At 31.0% G+C, this 25360-nt stretch overlaps 1 protein-coding gene across 4 annotated transcripts in view; it reads left to right on the forward strand.

Moving 5' to 3' along the window:
* LOC114334622 (inositol polyphosphate-5-phosphatase A) overlaps positions 1-25360 on the forward strand; it is a 176266-nt gene that overhangs the window by 69356 nt on the left and 81550 nt on the right. For all 4 annotated transcript variants that reach the window (XM_028284701.2, XM_028284703.2, XM_028284704.2 and 1 more), the window contains exons 2-3: positions 16038-16268; positions 19989-20156. In XM_028284701.2, coding sequence (XP_028140502.1) covers positions 16038-16268; positions 19989-20156 — 399 coding nt within the window. The remainder of the gene's footprint in view (positions 1-16037; positions 16269-19988; positions 20157-25360) is intronic.

The raw sequence follows: 25360 nt of genomic DNA on the forward strand, positions 1-25360 counted from the left end.
ATGATACCACAGTAATGAATTAATTGGAACGTATACAAAAGTATGGGGGGGTTTAAGGGAACAAAACCCCCATACAATTTTTATGGGGTGGACAAACTTCACTATAATTTTGTTTTAAGATGTTACTGCCATAAGAATGATACATGTCAATTTTCAATAAAAAATGTCTAATAGTTTTCGATATATTGAAAAAAATCGATTTTCATTTTGTAACTTCAAAGGGCTGTAACTTTTTTTATGAGCACATTTGTACTAAGGTAAGTTAGGTTCAATCAAACTATTTTTGACCGTAGAATGTGTGGTATAATTTATGACCATTCTTTTCGGGACACCCTGTATAATACTAGTGACGTCATCCATCTGGGCGTGATTACGTAATCGATGATTTTTTTAAATGAAAGTAGGGGTTGTGTGATAGCTCATTTGAACGGTTATTTAATTCTCTATTCAGTAATATAACTATTAACATAATTATTTATACAGGGTCTACAAAAAACTTTTTTTTATTAATTTAACTTTGATTAAATTTGACAAAAAGAAGAAGAAACATTTTTGTACACCCTGTACAAATAAATATGTTAATGTTTATATTACTGAATAGAGAATTAAATAACCTTTCAAATGAGCTATCACACAACCAATACTCTCATTTAAAAAAATCATCGATTACGTCATTACGCCCAGATGGATGACGTCACTAGTATTATATATATGCCAAAAAGTCCTAATTTAAAAATAAAGATCAAGCTGTCTGAGGATTTCTCTTCAAATTTGCCCATTCTCGAGATAATGAATTTATGCCAACTCAAACGTCCTCACTTATACTACAGTGTCGCGCCCGCTTGATTAGCAATTAAAAAACAAAAGGGTCTCCGATATTGTATCGCAAAAAACTCTTCGGGATTTCATCAATCAATGTTTAAAGAGTATCTACCTACCTTGGCAACATTGGAATTTTTAATTAAATGTCCGATTTAGGGTTAAAAATGACCGATTTCGCAATTTTCAAAATTTTTAAACGCTTATATAACAAAAACTGTTAACCTAAGAGAAAAATCACTAAAGACCTTTTCTGGGATAAATCTAATAAAATGGGATTTTCTAAATAATTTTAGGAAAAACCCCTAATTTTTCCCCTCGCCTGGCAAGGTCTTATGCTGTTCAGAATCGCCTGTCATTGTACACATTTCTTCTAAATGACTTACTCAAGCCTTCCTGTTAAACAAACCCCATTCCAGTATAGTAAATATCCAGTTACCACCATATGGCGACCTGAGAGACGGACTGGATTTCTGAGGCAGTAGAAAACAGGAACAAAGATGGCAAAAAACTGGAGGAAACGAAGAAAATTTGGGGTAAAGTACCAATCCTCATATTAATTGGTATCGCTAGATGGAGAATTGTATAAGGAATGGGACGGACTATATGGAGCTGGAGAGGCCCACGATAAGGGAGTCCAAATGGTAGACGTCGACATGGACGAAGGTTTGGAGACATGGGGCCACGCCCAAACGTCAAGAGGACAAAAATGGAAAGGAATGGACAGTACCTAGTGGACAGATTTGTAATCGTGAGTAACTTTTAGCTATTTTTTTTAAATTGCATATACAGTCTCACAGATATGAATTTTTTTATTAATATAATATAAATATAATCATTAAGAAGAACTAGAATTATTAATTTTCACTTAAATATAATTAAATTAGGTAAAATTTTTTCGTATATTATTAAGTTTCAGAAGTATTTCCCCATATTAAATAATTCAGAAGATTTTTTTTGTAATTACATTTCATATATAGATAATCTTAATCTTAATCGATAGTTTTACTTTAATAGAAACATAGCAATTCTTATATTATATCGTAAGTAAGAAATATATATTAAAAGAATTATTTTTAACAATACGAGTAGGTAAATAGTAAATAAGTTTATTTTGATTTTGATGTAATTTATACTTGATGAAAATGCATTTTTGCATACGGAAGTTATTTTGTTTATAACAGTTTACTATTATACTATTTTTAAACTAAGTACTTCGAGTATAATATTATGATGATATGACGTGTTTGACATTGAAAATTGAAACGAATGAACTACATAGGAATTCGCTAAACGACAAATTTTTATGAAGAAAGTTTATTATGATAAATAAAATCAACCTGAAAATATAAGATATTAGTATTCGAACAATATGTTTATAAATAAGGAAAGATAAAAGAAAGTATTTTAAGATGATGGAGAAATTGGAAAATCCAGCATAAAGGACTTATATTGGAGACGGAAATGTCTCAATCAATGGAAATTTTTGTTGAGAAATGCACGTAAATGCAAAGATTTTTACTTATGATAAATATGACAAGACAAAGGAACATACCCTGAAAAGGAAAAATTAAAAATAACTACGGAAAAGAAATAATTTTTTATATAAGGTGATTATACCACGTACATAGGACTAATAAAATTCGTCCTCGTCAGAGAGCCCACAACTACTACCATAATGGCATATGGAATTTTTATTGAGTAAACGAATTTCCTCGTGAGAGAGTGAATTATTTATATACAATGATTTTGTGACGGAAAGAAAGTCAGTTAAGAAATGATGATGAACTGATATAAGAAGAAAAATAAAGACACAACAAGTTATAAAAATATGTTGAAGTAACGGAGTTTGTAAAGGAAAAGAAAATCCCATCTGAGGAAAAAGACAAAAGAAGATTAAATATTAACATTTAAAAAGTTACCCTAGAGAAAGACAAGTATTAAGGATAATTTGAAGAAGATTAATGTCAAAAGATCTGGAAAAATAGAATAATTGAAGAGAATTTTGTACCTGCAGTACAAAAAGTTACAGTACCTTAGTACCTACAGTAAAGTACTATTTAAGAAGAATACTTTGTAGGGCTTCAAGTAACATAATTATTAGTATAATATATAAAATAACTTTAAATTTATATAATATAGATATACTTATTTTATTCGAATGAGGTCATGTAAGACTGTATTTCAATTAAAGAAATAGAGATTATTTTTGTGACGTAAAAGTGACTATTCGCGTGAAGAAACTGAACTTCTATTTAATTAGTAACAAAAATTTAGATTAACTATTTAGCTATTGTAGGTTTTTCTCATTAGTAGTTTTTATGTAAATATTTTAATGGACGTCCAGACTTAATATTAATTAATTACTCAGCAATTGCAAGCTGAAATTTTCTTTATGTTTATAGGAGATTTTCATGATATTTCAGGAGATTTTCATTATTAGGAGATTTCCATGATATTTTTTCTAACAAGATATGGTCTATTTTTATTAACACTTTCTTTCGATTTTTTTCATAATTGAATGCTGAATTTTTTTTTGATACCGACTTTTTTATTTCAGTTTTTTAATATCGGTCGAATTTTAGTATAAATATTTTATAATAAAGTACAATTAAAGACAATTTAGACAATAAAAACCAACTCTTGTCAAGGAAAAGGTACAAAATGAAAATTAGAAGATATTAGCATACCCATTTCGTGTTTTGAAACTAACTGGATCTCACCTAGACTGAGTATATCAGATCAGACAGGAATTTAGGGATGCAAGATGTAGAAGATTTTTCAAGCGCACAACTATCCATTTTGCCTTTTTGGAACAAACCTTCTCACGACTAAGGACGTGCAAAAGGACCGGAAGCAAATTCAAGGGTATAAAGTTGCGAAAAACTACCCATCGGGTTAGAAAATTAAGAATTTATAAGGTAAATGATATATATAAATGAAGAACTATGAAAATAATACGAATATAGGAAGGAATACATATGAAATATAAAGTAAATGATAAAGAAATAATGAAGAAATATGAAGAAGAAGAAGAATTATATTTAATAGTACACTATGAAGAAAGTACTAAGTATAAAGAAAATGAAGAAATATGTAATTATTGTGAAGTATCAGACAAGAAGAAGAATAAGAAAAAAAGAGATAATTTCTAATAGAAGAATATTAAATTGGAGAAGATCAAAAGATTTGTCTTAAAGGTCTAGTAAAGAAGTAGAATTAACAAGTAAGTTCAAATGTAGGAGTTGTAATTTTTTTTAAACCTCTGAAATCAAAGTAAAGTATAAAATACAATTTCTGAGTATAGATTTTCGCGAGTCATAAGAAAAGAAATAACTAAGAATAGACGATGTTTGATAATTAGTGAAATAAATTGTATATATTTGTAAATTTTGTTTATATATTTTTTTTGTAAAAATTTGTATAAATCTGTACATATAACGTAGTCAGTTGATGATGATAGTAAGAAAATTTTCTTCTCTTCGGGGAGGAAAAAGGAAGCACGGTACATGGCTCAGAAAATTTTCTTTTCTAAGGGGGATGATATAATGGGATTTATCTCATTATTTAGATCTTCCAGAAATCCTTAAATTACCTTAAAGTATTCGTTAGATATTTATTTATAAAACAATAAACATTACCCATATTTGTTATAATAATTGCAAAGTAGAACACCTTAGTTAAAGTCCACGTTTTGCTTACTCAACAAGGTTGTGATTATTCATTTTGACACACTAACGAGAATATATACAAACATATTTACAAAACGAAGTATTTGATAAATAAGGGAACACGATCATATTTGAGTCGAATTAGTTAGTTAGGCTTGGGAGGTTGCTGCCGATAGAGCAGAATAATGTCACCTATCAACTGAATACATTTATATGGTATTAGTTTAATCAAATAAAGTAGTATGAGTACATAGTGCCTTCCTGATAGTAAACCCCATTAGCAGTTTTTATGTAAATATCCAGATACCACCATACATACTTAAATTTAAACCTTACAGAAGAAAGTTTATTTTCCCCTAAACTATGCACTTTTCGATTCACCTCGTAGATACACGTGCAGGGCTGATGCCTAACAGGTCGTGGTTTTTAGCCTTGGTGTGCTATGAATTATCACTATACAAATTTCTAGCCTTACAGGAAGACCGTTAGTCGGAGGGTTCACTAGCTCTTAGACTATACGCTAACGCTGTTTTTTTTTATTTTTTCTAAAATTATATTGGTGCTTTGGCGGGTCGCGCAAAAAGTTGCAAAGGGCCGCATGCTGCCCGCGGGCCGCAAGTTGCCGACCCCTGTGTATAAGATCTCAATTTTTTTTTTAATTTTTAAATTGTAATGCCCTATTCGGATTCAGCGTAATCAAAAACAAAATAGAAACATATTTGATCAAATTAAAATCATGAATTCAACGATATTTTTAAAATTATTTATATAATAATTGTTATTGTTTAAACAATTAATAAACATTTAGCGGCTAAATCTGTGAGTTGAAATTCTTACTTTAACATATATGTATACAGACAAACAAAAAAAGTTTTAGAAAAATATAGACTTGTTTGAATTATTCCGAAACAATGCATATTTTCGTTCTATATTGACTCTCCTAACGTTACGAAGATCACTGGACATTTTAATGAAATATTTCTCTTGGTCTATAAATACGTATGTACTTATATTTTTGTCCATTCTAAAATCATTGCGTCATCAAACAAAACATTTCAAACTGTTTCAGGATTGGAAGAATCAGTTCTCGAAATATTTTTTAGTCCATCACATTTTACTACAATATGATGTAAAGTGCGGATTGCTCTAGCTAAAGCTAGGGTGTCTAGCGTTCTTAGGCCATCTAAAGCGATTTTTAACGTAAAAAAACTTTTCACGTTTTTTGTCAGGTTGAGGTTCTTGTTCAGAGTGAGGTATGAGGTCTGACTCAAGAAAAACGATCGGTCACATGAACCTACTGAATATTTCGGTATGAGTCGTTATTGGCGTTAAAGCCGGACTCAAACGACTTATGTATTTGGCGAATAATCGTTACTTGCTTATACTTGCCATATAGTCTGGGCTGATTATCGGAGAATAGGCCATTTTTGGGAAAAGTTATTTACCAGCAATTTTATTGCTGGAATCGAATATTATGATTCTATATATTAAAAATATAGGTATGCAAAGTCCGCAGATAGTGTGCTACTTTTTTTATTAACAAAATGGCGCCCCCAAATCGTGTTTTTTTCAATTATTGGTCTATAACTCCGAACATTTTAACTTTACACCAAAAAACACCCTAATAAAAATTCACCTAAATTAAATTCTGCATAAAGAAATGTTTTTCCCGATCTGCTCCGACGAAAATTTTCCTCGGAAAATGCGGGTTTTCCCAACAAAATCTTTAAATTTCAAATAAAGTTTTAGATAAGTAATTATCTACCAATAATTAAATAACTCGGTGACATAAAAGCTTTCTTGGTTTAGATTATAGTTCCAGAAGCCGGTGAAAATTGAACGAATATTTTAGCAACAATTCAATTGTTAATTAATAATTTACGGTCGCAATAATAACCAAAATAATTATGATACACTGATCAAACTTTGAAATCTTATAAAGATGAGATGCCTATTTAATATTTTATCGACAAAATATAAATTTTGAATTTTTTTGAATAATCTTTAAATGTTTTAGAAAAATTGTTATAAACAAGTTAACGTTTCTCAGAAAGTTTTTATTATATTCTAATTTTAAAAAATAGTTAAAATGCGTGTTTCAAAGATCTTGAAAATGAATGCTTTAAAACTTTTTTGCAACCATTTGCAAAAAAGTTATGAAACAGCAAAGTAAACATACGATACTACGTTGTTTATATATTTTTTTAATTCTTTCAAAGCGTAAAAGTGAGTTTAAAGTACAAGCTAATTACTTACAAAAAATATCGATTATTATTTTAATGGTTTTATGTTAATTAAACATTTAAAATATTTTTTTTGTAATTTACACGCGCGAAAGTAGACTAATACAGTACCGTAACTAAATTTTCACTCAAAGCGACGACCGTCGCGCGACGTAAAGTAGTATTGTATGCTGCGTGTCAATCGCTTCGAGTGAACATTTTAGCTTCGGCTCTGTATCAAGCCTACTTTCGCGCTAAAAATTACAAAAAAAAACATTTTTAATCTTCGATTAAAATATAACCATTAAACTAATGTTTGATATTTTTTGAGAGTAATTAGTTTGTACCATAAACTCACTTTTAACCTTTGAAACAATTAAAACAAATTATAAACAACGGAGTAATCGTATGTTTACTTTGCTGCTTCATAGCTTTTTTGCAAATAGTTGGAAAAAAACTTTAAAGCATTCATTTTCAAGACCTTTGAAATACGCGTTTTAAGTATTTTTTAAAATTATAATATATTAAACAATTTCTGAGAAATGTTAATTTGTTTATAACTATTTTTTTTAACATTTAAAGATTATGCAAAAAACTGAAAAATTTATATTTTGTCGGCAAAATATTAAATAGGCATTACATCTTTATAATCTTTCTAAGTTTGACCAATGTCTCATGATTATTTTGGTTGTTATTGCGACTGTAAATTGTTAATTAACAATTGAATTGTTGCCAAAATATTTGTTTAATTTTCACCGGCTTCTGCATTTATAATATATACCAACAAAGCTTTTATTTCACCAAGTTATTTAATTATTGATACATAATTACTTGCCCAAAAAATTTATTTGAAAATTCAAAATTTTGTTGGGAAAACCCACATTTTCCGAGGAAATATTCGTCGGAGCAAATCGGGAAAAACATGCCTCTATGTAGAATTAAATTGGGGTGAATTTTTATGTGAGTGTTTTTGGCGTAAAGTTAAAATCTTTGGAGTTATAGACCAATAGTTGAAAAAAACACGATTTGGGGGCGCCATTTTGTTAATAAAAAAAGTAGCACACTATCTGCGGACTTTGCATACCTATATGATTAATATATAGGATCATGGTATTCGATTCCAGCAATAAAATTGCTGGTAAATAACCTTTCTTTGTACTTTACTAATTAGACCAGCGTATTATAACTATTTTTTTTTCAAAATTTAAAGATTATGCAAAAAACGAAAAATTTATATTTTGTCGATAAAATATTAAATAAGCATCTCATCTTTATAATCTTTATAAGTTTGATCAATGTATCATGATTATTTTGGTTATTATTGCGATCGTAAATTGTTAATTAACAATTGAATTGTTGCTAAAATATTCGTTTAATTTTCACCGGCTTCTGGAATTACAATCTATACCAAGAAAGCTTTGATGTAACTGAGTTATTTAATTATTGATTAATAATTACTTACCTAAAACTTTATTTGAAAATTAGAGATTTTGTTGGGAAAACCCGAATTTTCCGAGGAAAATTTTCGTGGGAGCAAATCGGGAAAACATATCTCTATGCAGAATTTAATTGCGGTGAATTTTTATTTGAGTGTTTTTATTATAAAGTTAAAATCTTCGGAGTTATAGAGCAATAATTGAAAAAAATACGATTTGTCGGCGCCATTTTGTTTATAAAAAAAGTAGCACACTATCTGCGGACTTTGCATACCTATATGATTAATATATATAGGATCTTATAATTTGATTCCAGTAATAAAATTGCTGGTAAATAACTTTTCCATGAATTTTGCTAATTAGCCCAGAGTAATACCGTGTGAGTGGGTTACTAGCACAATAAATTATATATGTATGTCTTTTTTTTTATTTAATTTGATGGCTTTGGTAAAGACCAATTAGCCAGACAATTTTTACATCTAAGTGTAATATTACATAACTAGAACAGGTATATGATATAAGTATAAAACAATTACATACATAATATATATTTAACTAAAATAATAAAAATATATTATATCTAACACATACATAATACACATATAAACACACATACATATTTTTCTAATTAAAAAAAACATCCTTCTTCACGATTATGTTTATAGTGGATAAATTATTAATTTGGTAAAAGGTAATGTGTGCAATTTTTGTTTTGTGTTATAAAATGGAATTATTTGCAGAATTGCTAACGAAGACATTGTTAGCAATTTACAATTTCATTTTGCACCTCTTGGTGTGATTATATAAACAATACAGTATATTAATATTTTTATTGAAAATTATACAGTTTAAATTAATTGGCAAGCAAATTTTGTTATTAATTACTTCACTATAAAATTTATCTGTGCTTCACTATTTAATGGACAATCAAGTAGTATAATGTGTGTTAAGTCTCCCAGTTCACCACATAAGCATGAGGAATTATCAACTAAACCAATTTTACATTTATAACTTGGTGATATTGCACGATTTGTTCTTATTCTGTTAATAGTAATAATAAAATTCCTGTTGTTTTGGTTGTGGAACCATCTTAGCCTTGGGATTTGAACTTGACATGATTTATAATTTAATCCTGTTTGTTTGCTGTCATACAGTTCTTGCCATTTATTTTTTAGCTGAATTTTAAGTGTGGCATTCAAATCAGTATATGGAATACACAGATTAATAAAATCTCTGTCTAAGTCTGAGGCAGATTTTGCAAACTAATCGGCAATTTCGTTTCCTTGAATACCCGAATGTCCTTTGATACAAACTATTATCACCTTTCGTTGCGTGCTAAGTATTTGGTAATTGGTCTGTAGTATTTCTACTTCTAGATGATTTAAATTTTTAGATGCACTTATATTTTCTAGTCTTTCGACTACACTTTTGCAATCTGTAAATATAATACTTTTAGGTCTATGAGTTCTAAGTATATATTTCAGAGCTTCACTTATTGCAAACATTTCCGCTGTATATATTGTTGCCTCATCTGGTAGTCTGAACTCTTCATGATATTTTGCACTGTGATCATAAAAAGTGGCCTTGTACGAATTTCTTTTGATCCATCGGTGTAAATCTGGTGGTAATCGGGCCATCGTTGATTAACTGTTTCGAGGAAGTGGTCGTTTTTGTTGATCCGAAATGTCTTAATTTGTTTAGAAAAGAGAATATGTGGATGTTCTGAAAATATTGGTTGGATTTTTGATGTACAGTCGGAAAAATGAAAGAATACCCATGAACGAACATATAAAACACGCTGTATTTTCCTGTCACCGTGTCGCAAAGAAAATTGCCCAGCGCAAGTACATGTAATAATAATTATTACATGTACTTGCGCTGGCCAATTTTTTGTTTGACACGGTGACAGGAAAATACAGCGTGTTTTATACGTTCGTTCATGGGTATTCTTTCACTTTTCCTACTGTATACAGTGCCAACCTGTATTGAGAAAGAGTGGTGTAACTTTCACAAATTAGTGGAGTTTTCTTTTTTCGCCAATACGACTGTGTGAGTACCGAAACTGAAAGTTCATGGATAGGTGTTAAATAACTTGCGGATTTGGAAAATGCTTTTGTGATGAATTTATTACTGATTAGTTGCCTTCTCAGTTGTAATGGTGGTTCTACATCTTCTGCTTCCATAATATGTATGTTACTCGTTGGTAGTGATGTAACGAATGTCATTTTTTGAACATTCGCGAATACGAATGCGAATGCGAATATCTGCTACCGACATTCGCGAATGCGGATGCGAATGCGAATATTTAGTTTTTTTTAATTTGTTTCTATTTTTGTAGTGTTTTCTAAATTTATAATGAGAAGTTAATTGACATCTAATAGTGTAAATAAATCTGATTCTTAAGGAATCTTAAGGCTTAATAAAAAGACCAAATAGGTAATAAAATAAAGGCTGATAATGTGATTATCCGAAGTTAAGTTACCTTTCCTTAATAAAAAAAAACGATGAGAAGTGAATATATTTTGATTTTATTAACCTAATATTATCTTCAAATTATTTTTTTTCTGATATTCATATTCGCAAAACATTCGCACAAATTTTGCGAATACGAATGCGAATATTCAAAAATATGCGAATATTCGCGAATGCGAATACGAATATTCGTTACATCACTACTCGTTGGTTTTCCATTTGTTGTTGGTAAAAATGACACGAGTCAAAGGGATCACGATTATTCGTACACTTGCCAAGTACATATTTGTCTACACTTGCAGAAGCGCTCAAACGAAATGCACAAAATTGGCATTTGCTGCTACTATTCATTTAGTAATAGTCCGGGAGGTAGCGTCAAGTTTGACCGGAGCATTTTAGCATGGCTGTTTTTTATATAGTCAGTTGTTCCAAAGCTTATTAACAAATGATGTGTCAGCTAACCCAAAACCGTGACAAAATGAAAAAGGATCAGGAAAGTTAATAATAAAAGTAATTACACTTTTATAAAAAAGAACTTTTTATAATGTCAAGTTTTTATTATTTATACGGCACAATATAAAAAAGTATTATAAAAATAGTTATTTTTCAAATCAAAATGTTAATTTTGACTCGCCTGGATGAAAACCAGGAGCCAGGTATTCTAACCACTTGGCCATTATGGATATAAGGCACGGATATACATATTTGACATATAAGTTGTAGGGTTTTTCCATCTATCTACTTTAATATTTTATCTTTTCTTGCTAAAAGCCCCGTAGTAGCGCCAGCTGACAGACATTTTCCTTATCAAACAAGTACTATCTACCAAAATAAATTCATAGAATCCGTGCTAAAATCACCGTAAACATTTGACACAACCTCCCAGACTATAATCACATAACCGATTCATTGTTCAAGGTTTTTAAGCCAAATGATACCAACACGAAATATTTAGGCGGTAGGTGTGTTCTTTTTTAGAATCATTTTGCCTAGTACACTGGAATTACAGCCACTAGACATATTTTATTATAAACGCGTAGAAATAATATTTGAAGATTTCTATTAATGTTAACCTAAAGAAATACACAATAATATGTTTTATTTAATTTGTATAAATGGATTATAAAGCGTTTTTATGAAGCACATTTTGCTCGGAACACACTGCAACTGTAATCGAACGAAGGTGACATTTTAGAATAAATTGGTAACATTTATTTGACAGTTGCGGTGATGACACTTCATATTTTTTTATATTATTTAGTGTAAGTATTTGTTTTATTATATTTACGGTTTTTATTATTTACTTTAACGTAAAATTATAACTTAATTCTTGTTTTCTATTTCTAAAGTTTTTATTTATTTACATTGAATATTAATTTGTTTTGTTGTATAATCCACGTTTGCAAAAATTATGTGATCTATTTGATTTAAAGTGGATTCAGGATTTTTTTATACTTTGGCAACTATGTCAACTTAGATCTCTGGCGTAGATAATGACGTGCAACGGTAAGTAAATTAGACGGACTGTATTTGCTAAGTACACGAGTTGTGTGAGCCCGCTTTAAGATGCATACTTTAAGCGGCCTACAAATTGCGTTGTTCGTTGTTCGACGAGCAAGTCTGTTCGAATAAAAATGACGCAAAACGGAGGTGTGCGGGTTAAAAACTGTCGTTTTTGCTCACTTGCAAAAATCATGGAATAATCATTTTTGTTCGAACAGACTTGCTCGTCGAACAAAACTGTCGAGCAAGAACGCAATTTATGGGCCGTTTTACACACACACAAATGAAAATTACACACTGATAAAAAATTTTAGGAATTCGAAAACCGGATACGTCTGATAGAGTTCACGAAATTACGGATTAAAACAGGATATATTGTAGGAGTACGATTTGTTAGTGTTTGTGTTTAAAAGATACATTACCCAACCAATTAAATATTTACAATAAAACACAAATAAAAAGGATACATAATTGGCTTAATAAACAACTATTGTCGATAAATTGAACAGTGCACCTAATATTTTCTATGTAAATGTAAATATTTTCCCTATAACCTGTTAGTTTAAGATCCCACTGCAGAATCACAACGTTCATAAATTAGTTAATTAAAATCACATTTTTATATAAATTTAAGAATAGGAGAATACATTGATAACAGATTGCCAGTCAAAAAGTGGCCGCAAAAAGTTTTAATTAAATTAATAGTACCTATGCAATTCATTTTAAAAAAAATCTATCATTTTGACGTTTATTCATAAAATAAACTTGAAATAACAGAGAAACGGTCGATTTCAGGTGTATAATAATAACAATACTTTTTTTAACGCTTGAAAAGACCCTTAAAATGAGCAGTATTAAATGTCGATTACATTCCAACTAGGCGAGCTATGCTGCAAAAAACATTGATGACCAGTGGCGGCTCGTGGCTTTAGGGACAGGGTCGGCAAGGTTTTGTCTCCAAAGGCTTCAATTTCATAGGAGATCTTTGGTTTTTGTTTTTTTTTATTTTTTTTTTTGTTTTTTTTTGTTTGTTTATAAATTAACTCTAGTCTGTTGTTTCGAAGTAGCAAAATGGGTTATAACGTAATTGTAAAATTTATTATTGTTTTGGAGGGATTTTAAAAGTTTTTTCTATCGACATTTGAGACAAGTTTGACATTCTCTCATGTTTCATGGTGTTTCGACAATACGTTTTGACTCTTTTGAGACAAGAGAAATCCCGTTCATTTGAGACAGAATTTGCCCACATTTGAGCACAATAATTTATTAATTTCGGAAACAGTTTGTTGTACCTAATGAATTGCAGTATATACAATTATACATAGTCTGTAACTTATCCCACCTTCCGAAAATATTTGAAAACTGTTAATCCATTTTCTTATTTTATTTGATTAAAAAATGATGGATAATTTTTAATGAACTTGTCTAATAGATATTTTGAAAATTCTTTGGCGTAACTTTTAAATTTTGAATAGTCAAAGAGGTCAGTGACTTATAACAGTGAGTAAATAATAGTTTTGTCTGGTGCAATTGTTTTAACTTTTGTCCGGAGACCATATAATTCACTGGACATCAAGACAGCCCCGTCATAAATAATTTGCCTTACCATTTTATTTTTGATATCAAAAAATTTTAATCTGTCCTTTAAATTAAAACACCAAAAATATATTCTGTCTTCTACTCACGTCTGAAAACCTAACAACCTCTCATAAATATTAGACGTAACGCGTATCGAAGAACAATTATTGATACTTGTGAATGACATGTTACCTCTATCAGTAGTTTTGTCTACTTTTACCGAAAAGGATCAAAATGTAACTACTAAAATTGATTCTTTCATTCTGTGCTGTTTTAGGTAATACGCCGCTATATTCTTCGAGTCAGAAAATAAATTAGAAAATTCCAGATCGTATTTGTTAAAAAATTTTATTTGTTCTCTATAATTAACTTGATTTAACGAATGCTCCGATACATCCTGTCCCCTAAATGGTAATTCCTAACAACTTAAAAGAATTACAATATCAATAATAATTAAACGACGTAAAACTACTTACCTATTTCATAATTTTATCCTGGGCGCGCTAGCAAGACAATACGTGGCTACGTACGTGCCTTTCTGCCGTTTGCAGATCACCGCTCGGCAGGGGTACCCGCTGCCGTACTTGCCATACAAATAAATACGGGAAATGTATAATTGGTTGCCTATCGGCTAATATTTCATAGCTTCTTATTATAAGCAAATCGTTGATCTGGGGGCGGCATGCCGAGCCGGGCTTTATAATAAGAATTCACACAATCGCAATCGGGTGCGGGTGCATGGCTATAGGAATAGGATCATTGATTTGAAAAGTCTCTTACGCACAGCGCACAGGGATCACTTAATTAACGTATCGGGATCGAATTCTTTTAAAAACAATGAATAAAATTTAGTCTGTATTATCTCACAGATATTTTTTTTTATTTCACAGAAATGAATATCATCAACTCCGATTAAATAAAATATTTAAAAAATCTATAATGTGTCCATAAATGTGTGGGTCGGCACTGCCGACCCTGACGGGCCGCCGCTGTTGATGCCTAATGTATTTTAAGAAAAAATGAGAAGTATATGTAACCCCTCATTCACCAGAATTTAAATGCATTGTTTTCCTTCTACAATATATTTTATTATAGTGTTATTTCTATGTCCAAAAGTTGGACGGGTTTAAAATGAATGGTTTTTGAAAAAAATAAGGTCGAATTATAGAGCGCATTTTTAAATTTTCTTAAAAATCTTCCTTTTTCTCCATGTAACTTGAAGATGATAAGAGATGCAGTAATGAAAAACCAAAACAAAATTTTTATCTAAAAAAACCCTACATTTTTGTATGGTATCTTTTTTCGTATCTCTTATCATTTTCGAGTTACATGGAAAAAAAATTAAGATTTTTAAGAAAATTTAAAAATGCGCTCTATAATTTGATCTTATTTTTTTTAAACCATTCATTTTAAACCCGTCCAACTTTTTGAACATAGAAATAACACTATAGTAAAAGGTATTGTAGAAGGAAAACGATGCATTTAAATTCTGGTGGATGAGGGGTTCAATATACTTTTCATTTTCTCTTAAAATATATTAGTCATAAATTTTTTTGCAACATATATCGCTTAGTTTGAATGTAATCGACATTTAATATTGCTGATTTTAAAGGTCTTTTCAAGCACTACAGAAGGTATTGGTAGCATTATACACCTAAAATCGACCGTTTTTCTGTTATTTCAAATTATTGAATACACCGATTTGAGCATGCACAAAAAAAACAAACTCTTTTCACTTACCATATCCCGTTTTGTATTATAACTAGAAGATTTATGAAGTAACGAATCTCTTTGTTTTTTATAGGCTACAAAAATGTTTTATATAGTTTTTTTTAGATAGATACATAGTTTTTAAGGTTTCGCAAAAAACCGTCCGAAAAGGTGTCATTTTTAAATGAAAATGGCCAATTTTCAACCACGAAACTCAAAAGTATTGAGTTTTCAAAAAAAATTATAGAACAGTTTTTGCTTAGAATTAGGTTCTCTAGCTACTTCCGTGGTTATTTTGACCAAAAAATGTTCCACCCCCTTGAAGGGGTGGGAACCGCCCCAAGATAAAAGCGCCATAGTATTTAGGGTAGCCTTTGTTTCTTGAGGTATTCCCTATCTACAGTTAGAATATCAACTAAATCGATGTAGTAGAATGGAATTCGGAGCCAAATACCCTCATTGACTGCCCTAAGTGGGATGTCGTACTATTAGAATTATTTCATGTTAACTTTAAGTTTTGTTACTAAAAATGCACTTAAAGCATAAATAACCTGTATTAAAAGAAGTTATATCTGCAAATTTTTAAATTTATTCCTTTTCTCTAACAAAACGTTACTTTGTTACAGCCAAATGAAATGCTTAAAATATGGACTGAAGAATTTTTATCAACTGTATCTAAGTTAGATCCCAAATTCATAGGTTTACATTGCCAGGAGGTAGGAGGAAAGAACTATGAACTTAGTATGAAACAAGTTGAACATTTCGTGAAATTGTTGATGTCCAGTAATGAATTACGCTTATTTGATAAGATTAGGGTATTTTTAGATGAAGATTACAGCTCAGCAGAAAATTTTACGGTAAGTTTAAAGTTAATATTGACAAGCGCGTAATAGTAGGGGAGCATTGGATGCTAAATTTTCAGTTACTAAAGCGTCATAGTGGGTTGTGAAGAATGTGAATATTATGTCCTAAAACCAAAAATAGTTAAGTTTTCCATTTTAGTGGGGATTTTCAATTTTTTATTTAATTTTCCATTTCCAAAAATCGTTTTTTCCAATTATTGCGCCATCTATCCACAATTCGAAAAAATGTCTCGAATAAAACGTGCTTATTTTTAAGTAAGGAATCCAAATCTGCAATAAAAAATGGGTGTTCCTATTTAAGATTTTAAAGTATGTAACCCACAACCCCACCTCCGTGGGGGGTCGTGTTTGGTGTCATCGATAGATTTTTGAACAATATTGAACACGTGTTTTTCAGTGTTTCGATCTGATGTTCATTTCGCTAAATATCGCGGAGTGTCATTCGATACATTTAAAAAAAATTGAACACGTATTTTTCAGTTTTTCGATCTAATGTTCATTTCGCGAATTACTCGCTTTTTTTGTGAAACTTTGTGACTCGCCGATTTCCTTACGCCCAGCTCAAATCGTCAGAATTTTTAAATATACACTGTTCTTCATGTATTTCACTTACCTTGTCTTAATCTGACGTTTTTGAGTTTTCTAAGGATAGATTTTTTTAGGGACTACTCCCAACGCACGCCCCTGTATTAAGAGTCCATATATGGTAGGGGTACATTTACAGGTGACAAAATTTCTCTCTATGTGATTTTCTGACGCGCTCGAGTAACGCGCATAATCCCCGCTTGGACTCTCCTACCATAAGCCTTGTACTTATATTTTTAGTGTTTGCATTTCTGATTTCTGACAATCAATTGGATTGTCAAAGTATATGCTTGTTCAATTGAAACACATTTTTGTCAGGCTAGCCTTGGAAACAATTATAATCTTTCAACTGACCTTCTGCAATGTTTGTAAACGTCACATTGATCAGCTCCTATCATTTGTTTTTGACTGCTGTTTTAAGTATTGTGACTTAAAAATAGCGTTTGTTGTTAAAAATCCGTCCAAATATAATCAGTGTGCGGTCATTCAGTTTTTGTCTGCTGAAGGTTTGCAACAAATGCAAATTTAATACACGAATACAAGCAGCGTATGGACACGCATATTTTGCGTATCCAACTGTCAAGAATGGTGTCAAAATTTAAGAGTGGAAGAGAGGAGACGAATGATAAGTCGCAACCAAGTGCTTTGAGTACTGCATTAACAGAAAGGAATGTGGCATGTGGCATATGTGGGAGGTGTTATTAGAGAACATCATCGAAACTTGATCAGGACCTCGATTTTTGACCCTACGCTTCGTTATCGAACGTATTCGCTTCGTATCTGTTTAGTGTACAGATAGCGAATGATCGATAAACGAAGCGAAGGGTCAAAAATCGAGGTCCAGAGCAATTTCAGAAAATGTTGCTTATAAGACATGTTCATAGTATCGTACACAAACTAGATTACTCACTAGAAAGTTTGTGCGCAATAGGTTCCTCGCCTTTGAAAGATGCTTGCGAATTGATTTATCTTTGTAACATCTCACGGAATACAGGCAAAACGGTAATAACTGTCTTTCGTCAATAATTGCTGGTAACTGACCCTAGAGTGCATATCAATGCAAACCTGTGTAACGAATCTTCGAACAAGCTCCATAAAGCAATAACGAAAACGTCTAGGAAATGGAGGATATTAGAGCTAACTCTCTATACTCGGTTTTCTGCAGTTGACACAAAACCGTTTGGAGCCATCTTTCTTGGTTACCAGTACCACCAGAGAAGACCAGGGGCGAATCTTAGGTAACATTATTTTTCGACATATCTTTAATAATGGTAAAATATTCTTTTTGTTTTCAAATGGAAGACTTCTCGGTCCCTGCCTTATGGAGTTGAGGTTGTCACTGTTTATTCGATGTTGGACTAAGTCAGTTGCGCCAGTTATTTTTCCTACAAAGAAGATGTCACTTTCGTTTTTAATGAATTCTTCTGATTTTTGGTATTCATCTTCAGATAGATGACCCCATTACTTCTTTACGTTATCCAATAGTTCAGTGGAGAGTTGCTGTATACTGCTGGCACATTTTCTTCTACTCATAACTGGCTCGCATATTCCAAGTACTTGGTCCTTTTGAAGGTGATATTGTTTTCATTTAGGTTGGCCACTCTTACTGGAACGGTCTATCCCTCCATCTACCAAACAGCTGGTTACATTGACGTCCTCATGACCCTGCTCTTCTGGTTCTAATAACATGGCTCCCAAATCACCAGATCCATCAACTTATGCGACCAAGATTTTTTCTTTTTCGCTGTTGCGAAAATGGTACCTTGGGACCTTGCTGCCCCAGTATCGATGGTAAAATTGTATCTGTCATCATTAAGGGCCGGTTTTTCAGTGCTCGGTTAACCTATTTATATTTTGGTCACCGAAATATTCATGTTTAATCAGATTTTCAGTACTAGGTTAGAGCTTAAACTCGTTTAAGTTAACCAAGATTTTAACCGATCCTCGTTAGATGGTTTAACTCCGAATTTTGAGGTTACGCTTGCGCATAGGTGCAGTGAATGCATCATGTTTATTTTTTTGAGTACCTGCCTGACAGAAGATATTAGTTGGGTTATGTTATTTTGTTTCATCGCGGGAAGTATTCTAATACCTCCTTATTATTATAAGGAAATTATTATTATCGAAATTATAAATTATTATCGTTATTATATAGGAAGGAATTATAACGAAATATATTTAAATATAACTGAAACAGGTACCTATGTATATAACAGATACCTAACAGGTAAATATTTTAAAAATATTATTTTATATTTGTCTACACAGAAAAATAATTATTTACCAAACAGTCTGACTCCTTATTTCCTGGTCAATCTGTTCAAATAGTGATAATACCGTGGTCTTTGACAAACAAAATCGGAAAAAAAGTCTAAATCGTCCCAGTAATTGTAACTCTCTTCTGTTATGAAACCGAGGTAGACGTTATGAACTAAACAAAGATTCCGAACTTGATATTGCATTGCATTAATCATTTTTTTTAATTTGGTTATAAAATTGTTTTTTATTTATTTTTCTGTCAAATTGATCATTATTCCTCGAATTGTACATGCGCACTTACAGTTACTGCTGCCAACAGAAGAAAAAAAGTGGTTAGCTAACCGATATTTTATTAACTTGGTTTAAAGCACTGAAAAACGCTATGAGGGTTAAAATATTGGTTAAAATTCAAACTAGTTTAGCTAACCAAAATTTTAACCGCTCATTGAAAAACCGGGCCTATGAAGTCCATCGACAAACTAAACTATCGCTGCTTCTTCTTATTGTGGATATTGAGAATCTGGCACTGCGTTGCTGTTGTGGGGATCGCTTGACTGTGTATTTTCTGTCCTTTGGTCTTGTATGTTGTCTGCAACCACGTTGAAGGTGGTCTACCAATCCAAGTTATAACAGTTTGATGACGTTTTTGTTTCAAAGAATCAGCTATTGAGCCGAAAATTGGGCGACCACTACTCGGGGCAACGTATTTAGATCGTCTTTTTAGATTTCGGTAACACACCTTACTTGATGAACTGTTTATATCTTCTTTACTCACTTTGAGGCCTCTATCGTTGATATAAGACTCACGAGCAACTCTCTGTAAATAACAATAATTAAATTAAGTAATTAACAATAATTAATTTTTTTCAGGCACTCGGGAATTTATACTTCGTGCATCAATCTTTGGAAAATATTTTAATATGGGATTTCAAAGATTGTGTGTTTGTGCCTGTACAAGGGAAAGAAATACATTCAGGCAATATCGAGACTGTAGTTACTAAAGAAAAGGCCAAGTTTCCACAAGATTTCTTTCCAGAGGTAAGACACTTTTATAATTGAAATGAAATGTGTAGACGACGATTCAAGTAAACTGTTTACCCAGGTATAAACCTTCAGGGCGACGCTTAGGAAAATATTCCACCAACCCATCTCAGTTTACTCTAATGAATCGCCATCATTTGTACTCGTAATACCGAGTATAGTGTGAAAACAAAATAAAAATAGACAGTTTCGTTTTGATTCAATTCCAGTCTTCTTGCCATCCTCTGATACGTGTTTCTAGGTCTACCCGTTATCAAAGAGGCTTTGCAAGAAGACTGGATTCAACCAAAACGAACCGACTGGCAGGTAAATATATACCATAGTTATTTATGTACCAAGTCAGTAAAGTGACTCTTTATCGAACGAGTCTGATATTGCCGGGCGAGCCGAGGCGAATAACAGACGAGTTAGATAAAGAGTCTTTACTGACGTGGTGCATACAAAATTTTATCGCCAATCATAAAAAACATTAACACTTACTTAATTACATCCTAATGAAAAAAGAGTGTGTGTACTTGGTACGCACGTAAGACGTTATACTTCTATTATTATGATTTCAACGAAATAAATATATTTTAAACAGTTTAATCGTATTTATATTTAAATATTCAACCAATTTTAACACTTAAAATAAAATACCAAAAATTAAAAATACCGTTAATAGTTACATTATGTTTATGAATTGTAGCCTACCGTAGCGCAGTTGCTTTTCCCTTGATGAATAGTAGAAAATCTAAATAAATATATTTGCTAACAAATTATCATTAATATCTGTCACCGTCCTATATACTGTTATGATCTGCTTTCTATTACTTTTATATTAATTAGTATTTATTTGATTAATTATTTAATTGTCGCAAATCATACATAAAAAATATTAAGAAAAAATCTCAGGGTGCCTTTTGTCATAAAAAATTTAATAAAATTCTTTTAGGTTATACTTATCCTCTCTCGTGGCTTCAGTATCTCTTAGTTGATCCTTATCGGGATAAAATAGGAAAAGGAAATAAATAGAAATACCATAAATAAACACATACAAATACCTTTATTATCAAAAGCAATGCTCTGTAAATTTATCAATTAAATCCTGTGGACATAACTGTCCAAAAGAAACTTTTACCATATAAATTAAACTAATTCAAAAAATATTTATCGCTTTGTTCTTGATACCATTAATAAAAAAAACTAAACAAACTAATTTGGTATTCGCAAAATTACTTATACTTCCTATTAAGTTTTTGAAATGTTGGAATCTTAAATTCATATGATTTTACGTAAAAAAAAAATTAACTTCTGATTATAAAGAAAATCTATCACATAGGTTATTGACTGACCTTTTTGATTCACACACAATGATGTCTCCTCTTGACCCAAACAGCTCCTCCTTGTTGATTATGTTAGGCTACCAATCAAAGCCCTCTCCGTTCTCAGCAAACAATCCAGCAGGATACCAGCAACTATTTCTCCAAAACACAAGCCAGGCCTCTTTTTGCCAGTGTTCGTTCAATAAACTCCAAAACTCTCTCCTCTCTTTCTCTCAACAATAATCTCCTGAGACCCAAGTATCTTTTTTACTTGGTGTCACAAATAATTTTAATAACGATAATTCTTGTAACTTACTCTCTTGGACTTTACAGAATCAAAGAGGTATTTCTTCTCGATTTGATTTGTCTCTCGTTCCACTTTTCAGCTACTCTCACTATCAAAACAACCACTAGTACTTGCTTATGAACTACTCACGAAAACTTTTGACTGCTCTTCTCGGATGCCGGTAACACAATAATCTTTCTTTTCCAAACTGTCTCAACATTCCAACCTCTCTTTCTCCCTTCCAAATTGCCAAACCAATCAGAAACATTTCTCTTTTCCATTCGAAAAACCCAGCCATTCTTTCAAACAATCCTTAAAATTAAAATTCCAAATCTCTCTACCTTTAATTTTCTAAAAACTAATAATTACAGTTACCTGTGGTTTTACTTTTCCCGTAATAACAGAACAATCTTTTTAAATTATAATCCTAAACAAATGTTCCTTTCACTTTACTTATTTACAAATGTCTGTAATTCTTCATGGAAAAACTCATTAAGGAGAAACCTACTACGTGAAAGCTAACTTCTAATAAATATCTACAAATCAATATACAGGGTGTATCAAATTTATGTGCCCGCGTTATATTAAAAAAATTAAATTTTTATTCTATCTTTGACTGCCAAATTGATATACAATAATACATAATCCAATTAACAAAAACACCATTTCATAATATACAATTTGTATTTGCATTAACACAAAACTTAAAATATTTACGAATTTTATTAATTTTAGACGAAATAAAAATTTCGTGTGACAGTAATGACGATGACAGAAGCTTCTGCATGATGGTTTAATCGGTAGTTCCTATCAATATTGAATAAGTACCTAATTACTAAATCTGTAAAGTGTTGATTTATGTTTTATGAATATAATTGCAAAATACTACAGAATTTCAATTTCTGACATAAATTTAATTATAATGTAAATTTTGTACAATATTTTTAATAATTAAAGTAAATAAATTTTAAGTTCACTCAAATAAATAATCGATTACTGCCATTCACCACTTACATTCAATCTCAGTTTATTTTGATTAATCGCGACAGGTAAAGTAAAATTCTTCTTTCAGTACAATAAAGTGTTACTTTACTGCCGCAAATGGCGTCAAATGAGTACAATAATGAATGACTTTAGTGACGATTGTCGATACAATATTATACGCTCTGAGCTTCGCTGATGTCGCTCCTAGCGGATTACTAATTCAACTTTCACCGGTAATTTTTAAATTTATTATTTAATTGTTATCGCTTAATATTTACAACGCAAAAAAGTAATTAAATTGTAATCGATTTTTTTAAGATTTTGCTAATCATTTTGACGTTCTATTGATAAAATATGAATTTCTTACTTCAGATACTTTCACAATTATCGTATAGATGGCGCTAAGATTAATAGATTAATTTATAATTACATATTACGAAATATTAAAAAAACTTAAATTCAGTATTTAAAACGTAAGAATATTTAAGGTAAAAATATATACCACAGCTTTGACCAACTAATTAATATTTTTTATAATTAATGTTTTTAATTTTAATTTTAAATTAATCACTTTGACATTTATGTCAAATTTCCGGTAGACGTTTACAGACTTGCCACTACTGGCGCTCGCGAATTTGTAAATATCCCCTCTACGTACGAGCTCACAGCGTATACCTGGAGTATGGTTAGAACGACCTCTAACGGGGAAAGGTGAAGTGAAATGTGTTTCGACGACCATCTTCAAGAGATAATTTAATAATCCACTCTTTTTATTTTCGGCTGCAGTAGATAATGCCTTTCTCCATTGAAAACAAGAGAAACATTTGATATATTATTGCCATTTTCAACACCCTAACTTTGCGATGCCGGAAAATATAGATCTTAACTGAATATGGACAAAAAAGTGAGAGTGGCTATTTGTAATCTAAAACCTTTAAAAAAATGTATTGCGAGTCTCAGGCCCAAAGGAGTCACTAATAATTATTATTAAAGCTACTTTTAATTTAGTACTGATAAGTTTATTATTAGTGTCAGTTGACATTTGACAGTACCTTCTTTCTGTGAATTTTTCTTATTAGTAATTGTCTTTTTTTTTATACGAGATGAACGAGAACATCAGTTAACTGGATCACAATTATTCTAAAAAAAAATTAATGAATTTTTTTTCATAAAGTTTTCATCGTCATAACTGCCTTTTCACCTCGTCACCTATCCGCCTAATTAAGTATAGTCGAGGAAATGAAGCATTTTGGCTCGCAATTTTTTTCGTCCAGCATGGATTTACTTGAAATTTTCAAGGAAGGTAGGGAATAGTCCAAGGATCATTTTCTATATCATGCCGCTGTACGCTAAAACCTTGGGGGTGGTTGCCACCTCATCTCGGGGGCGGGAATTTTTTATTACATTTTAACCATGTAAATCGATGTAAAAAGTAATTCCAAGAAAAAAATGTTTTTTACATTTTCTTCGTAAAACTAATATTTTTCGAGTTATTCGCGCTTGAAAGTAACAGTTTTTCGATGAAAAAATCGACTTTTAGAGGGTTTTGTGAGAGTACCTCGAAAAATATGCATTTAATAAAAAACTCTAGATATCAAAATTGTATATTTTAGTAACACAAACAAAATTACTAATATTATTTTTAAATAATGTAAATTGAATTTTAAATTCAACCATTGTTTGGTTCTGGGGCTATTTAGCAAGTATGCACATTCACTGATGATGGACCGATAGGTCTGAAAACGTTCTGAATTGGACATATTTTATTCAATCCATTGGGATTTTTTAAGTTTCAATAAATATACCAATTTACATAGAAGTGGTTTTACTTCTTGTTAGAGTTTTTTAAAATTATTTTTCTGTTTTATCTTTAAGACCAATACAAACCGAGATCCGGCATGTTAAAAGTTAGCTTTTTTCGTCAAATGCATAATTTGAAATATTCAAAGTAAAATAACGGAAAAACTGCATTTTTCGAGGAAAACTTAACAATCTTTTTTCAAATATACAGTTAGGCCTTTCACAAAATAATAATAAAAAGTTTCTAGCCTGAAAATTAAGCGACTTATGAACAAAAAGAAGTCGGTACCTGCTTTTCTTTATGAAAAAATAAGTGAAAACAACCCCCTAACTACCCTCCTAATTAAAATTTGGTCTTTACCTTTCTATAATTCCTTTTATATTTGTATTATCAATACAACCAAGAAGTTTGACCTATTTAAAAGGCCTAATTTTAGAAAAATTGGAGTTTAAAGAAAAAATATTTTTTTGGAATTTCCCATTTTTCACCTTTTACTTCAAAATATCTCCGAAAATACTGGAGATCCGAAAAAAATGATGAACAACTAAATTGTAGCTTTTTTAATAACTAAAATTACCTTGTGCATAGATTTTCATTACAGTAAACAGTCAGCGAGATATAGCTGTTTAAAACCTCTATTTACGAGCAAACACCCCCTTATTCGAGCCCTTTAAACCCACCCTAATTAAATACTAAGGGATCTCACGGAATTTATTTTACAAAGTCTTATAACTCTTCAGAAATCCTACAAAGTAATTTTTGAAAAAACTTTTTATCGCCAAAAATGAAGGAGCTATGTTTATAAAACAAATTTCTTTTTTCGAAA

This window comes from Diabrotica virgifera, chromosome 2 (assembly GCF_917563875.1).
Source record: "Diabrotica virgifera virgifera chromosome 2, PGI_DIABVI_V3a".
Taxonomy (NCBI): domain Eukaryota; kingdom Metazoa; phylum Arthropoda; class Insecta; order Coleoptera; family Chrysomelidae; genus Diabrotica; species Diabrotica virgifera.